Source organism: Suricata suricatta, chromosome 11 (genome assembly GCF_006229205.1).
Source record: "Suricata suricatta isolate VVHF042 chromosome 11, meerkat_22Aug2017_6uvM2_HiC, whole genome shotgun sequence".
NCBI classification, from domain to species: Eukaryota; Metazoa; Chordata; class Mammalia; order Carnivora; family Herpestidae; genus Suricata; species Suricata suricatta.
This window is the reverse complement of record NC_043710.1, coordinates 14,263,437-14,267,973: the sequence shown is the minus strand read 5'-3', so window position 1 is coordinate 14,267,973 and position 4,537 is coordinate 14,263,437. Positions and strand designations below refer to the sequence as shown.

Below are 4,537 nucleotides of genomic sequence, written 5' to 3'. Positions count from 1 at the left end.
AGATGATAGAACAATAGAGGAGGTGGAGGAGGAAGATAAACAAATGATAGATAGATAGACAGATAGATGATAGAGAGAGAGATAATAGATAAGTATCTTATAATACTTAATTGTTAGAAACCACAAATAAGTTTTCATTACTGTTTGCTGAAGAGTTTTACAAAGAGCATATCTGGAAAACTCCTATTATTTCAGTGGCACATGTTGTGAACGGCAGTGTGTGGGGCATGATGTGGTAAAGAGCCTTATGTCCAGAACTGTCCCTATAGCCAACTCACCCTGTTACTCAGACTCCTACATCTTACTCTAGCCTTAAGAATCTTCCTGTCCCCACAGTCTACAGCAGAAGACAGTTGTTATGAATGAGTAACATGCCACTGTGAAGAACAAACCATCTACTAAGATATGGTTTTTTAAAGCTTTATTTTTAATGTAGCATAATTATGCATATTTTCCCTTACCAAAGAGAATATTTTATAAGGCAGGCCATCCCCCTAACTTTGGTACCGAGAATGCAATTTCCCCACCCTGAGGCCACAAATATGCTATTTTGGTACTCTCTTAAATGCAATTAATTGATATGAGTTTATGTGTGTGTGATATCGTCAATAAAAATTTTACTGTCCTCAGGAGAGGGTCCTGAACTTTTCACTTCACAACATATTTTAGAAACCATTGCATATTTTGTTGACAATTTCATTTTTATTAATGCTTGCATAAAATACCATTCCCTCATTCATTTGGCTCCATTCTGAGGGGCATTGAACTTGTTTCTTACTGTTTGCCAAGATGGAAAAGGCTACTGTGGTTGTCTTTGTGCCCGTGAGTGAGACTGTCTGCAGCAAACAGAATCACCAGACCTGTGTATGTGTGCAGTTGAAATAGCATCAATGCTGAAAATCACTCCCTGAAAGATTGCATCCACTTAAACTTCTACCAAAAATGTGTTGGGGTGATTGTTTCCCATATCATTTTCGGCACTGCTTGTTAAAAGACATTTATCAATAAGGTTATTTTGTTAATCTGATAGGTGAAAAGATATATAATTGAAATTGAAATTTGAATTTATTGAACTATGAATGAAACTGAATATCTTATCCCATGCCCAATTATTTTTAATAAGAAGAGTTTCTTTTGAAATCAGTTCCTTTGCCCATTATTTATTTGTGCTGTGTTTTTAAAGATTGATCTCTGAAATCCATTGATATTTGAATAAACGATGCTTTGTCTGGAGTATATGTTGTCAATATATTTAAGTGACTTGGCACCTTCTAATTAATTACCTTTTAATTGTGCTACTATTTGGAAGATATATGCTATGAGAACCGAAAAGGATCTTTCCATTGTTTGGTATATGTGAGTAAATACTAGTTCCCTTCCTATTTCTATCTTCTTTTACTGATATCTGGGTATAGGACACTCAAGAATACAGATTTCAAGAATTCTTTTGAAAAGTTTGAGCTATGATTTGGAGCTTCCTTAATTAATTTCCTAATCCCTGGTGCTTCACGTAACATGAAATTTGGAAAAAATATTTTGATTTATGCCAAATGTTCTCTATTTATCCTTCATTTTAGTCTCAATCTTTCCTGTGTCTTAAGAAAACAGGAGAGCTTGAATGGTTCAGTTGCTTATATCTGACTCTTGATCTCAGCTCAGGTCATGATTTCACACTTGACGAGTTTGAGCCCTGCACTGTCAGTGCAGAGCCTGCTTGGGATTCCGTCTGTCCTGAATCTCCATCTTCCTACCTACACTCAAAATAAAAAATAAACTTAAGAAACATAATTTTAAAACGTTTATATGCTTAAAGACCCATAAAAACTCTGAATGAGGAGAGAACATAGTAGAGTATAATATTATTATGGTATAATTTTAAAAATACAAAGTTTAATGATAGATGCCAAATGTAGAACTGTAGACAACTAGAAATTGACAGTTAAAGTAACAAGAAATAAATTTAGTCAATGTGACAGATTAAAATAAGTTTTACAGTAAAGTGGACCAATTGATTTAATATTCACTGCCAAGACTTTTCCTCTCTCTCTCTCTCTCTCTCTCTCTCTCTCTCTCTCTCTCTCTCACTCTCTTTCCCTTTCTATATATATGTGTGTTTAGGTATTAAGGAAAACACTATCAATGTTTCTACATTATTCCTTCAATGTTCAAAATTTTCCTAGAAAATACTTTATAACTGAACTACCAAGTTAAAGTAATACCTTATGTAAATTATGCATAAGTTTTCTCCATTTTGCCACATTCTACCCTCATAGCCCTTGTTGTAAACTAAAGAAAGACATTCAGTTCAAAAAGATACCCTCTCATAACAAATCCCCTAAATTAATGTTTATTATACCTGAAGAATCAGATGCCCTTTCATTTTGACATATTCCATTGTTTCTATAAACAATCAAATGAATAGATTGTGAGTAAATATTGTGATTTCCACTTTATTCAGAAGAAAACAAGGGATTACCCACTGGTAAGTGGTACTTCCCTGATCAAGCATTAGATTTGATCTCCAAATGGTGTACTCATTTCATATTTTTTTCTTTGCAGATTATTTCTAAACTGCATTTTCTCCAGTTTGCCTGAAATAATGCAGCAAAATAACAGCATAACTGAGTTTATACTGTTAGGATTGACTCAAGATCCTATGAGACAGAAAGTGGTATTTGTAACCTTCTTCATTTTTTATGTGGGAACCGTGATAGGTAACTTGCTTATTATTGTGACCATTAAGTCCAGCTGAACACTTGAGAGCCCCATGTACTCTTTCTTATTTTATTTGTCCCTTGTTGATTCCTGCTTTTCATCTTCCACAGCCCCCAGACTAATTGTGGATGCACTCTCTGCAAAAAAAATCATCTCCTACAATGAATGCATGACTCAAGTCTTTTCACTACATTTATTTGGCTCGATGGAAATCTTTGTCCTCATCCTCATGGCTGTCGATCGCTATGTGGCCATCTGTAAGCCCTTACGTTACCCAACCATCATGAGCCGGCAGGTGTGCACCATCCTGATTGTTCTGGCATGGATAGGGTCTTTTATACATTCTATAGCCCAGATTATCCTGGCCTTGAGATTGCCTTTCTGTGGACCCATTGATTGATCATTACTGCTGTGATTTGCAACCGTTGCTGAAACTTGCTTGCATGGACACGTATGTGATCAATACGCTGTTGGTGTCTAACAGCGGGGCCATTTGCTCAAGCAGTTTTGTGATACTGATGATCTCATACATTGTCACCTTGCATTCACTGCGAAACCACAGTGCAGAAGGGAGGAAAAAAGCTCTCTCTACTTGCACTTCCCACATCATCATAGTAGTCTTATTCTTTGGTCCATGTATATTTATATATACACGCCCCCCAACCACTTTCCCCATGGACAAGATGGTGGCTGTATTTTATACTATTGGGACACCTTTTCTCAACCCACTTATCTACACACTGAGAAACGCAGAAGTGAAAAATGCCATGAGAAAGCTATGGCATATCAAAATTACCTCTGGAAACAAAAGATGAATTGGTGGTTTTGGTTGATTACTTAATCTGTACAGATATCAAATATGATAGTATATATTTTTACTTCCCCAATGCACTCTAATATGATCCACCTGATTTCCTTACTTTTTTCAACACTTCTGTTCACAAGCTAGTAGCTTCCCTCATATCTCCAGCCCAGTTCTTTCTTTTCCTGAGAGCTCAATTGTGACATTGCCAATTGTGAAATTCTCCTCACATCTCAGTCTACACTCTGGTTTGGTAAGAAGAATGATATTGACACAATCACAACTATTCAAACAGTGAGCATCCATAAAGTATAGTAATTCTATAGCACATTTCAGATAAGATATCCTGCTTTGTCTTCAATGCTTCCAGAAAAAAAGAAATTAATTTTGTGCACCAAAAAGTACTTTTATTATATCATTAGTTTAATTTTTTAAAGTTCTATATAAGTGAACCAACTCTCTCTCTTTCTCTCTATCTCTCTCTCTCCATATATATATGTATATAACTATTTTTTAATTTTTTATATGTCTTTATTTTAGTTTGAGAGACAGAGACAGAGAGTGAGTGAGGGAAGAGGAGAGAGAAAGGGAGATATAGAATCTGAGCAGGCTCCAGGCTCTGATCTGTCAGCCCAGAGTCCGACTTGGGGCTTGAAACCATGAATAGTGAGATCATGACCTGAGCTGAAGCTGGACACAACCAAGTGAGCCACCCAGGTGCCCCAGTATTTCTAAAATAATTTTCCTTATTGTTTTCTTTGGTTATTAAGATAATAAGGCATTATGTATGAGAATTTTAAAATGTAGAATTACAAAGGGCTTGAAATAGTCTGCTAATTTGTATGATTTGTATATAGGAGCTACAAAAAGAGAATTGTATAACTCTAAGAAGCAAAGAAGGTCAATAATGTATGTTGTCAAGAAGAAATAAAAAGTGTCAGAATACACCAGAGATAGAACATATTTTCTGAGATTGAAGTGCATAAATTTAGAACCTAGTCTGAAGAAGAAAAGAGAATA

General features: G+C 35.5%; 2 protein-coding genes across 2 annotated transcripts in view; one reads left to right on the top strand and one right to left on the bottom strand.

Moving 5' to 3' along the window:
* Nucleotides 1-4,537, bottom strand: part of LOC115306340 (olfactory receptor 4P4-like) — a 161,688-nt gene that overhangs the window by 135,127 nt on the left and 22,024 nt on the right. The gene's annotated exons all lie outside the window — the stretch shown is intronic.
* LOC115306337 (olfactory receptor 4C11-like) lies at nt 2,600-3,530 on the top strand. Its single transcript, XM_029956679.1, is given in 2 exon segments — nt 2,600-3,105; nt 3,107-3,530. Coding segments are annotated over 2 exon segments (930 nt in total).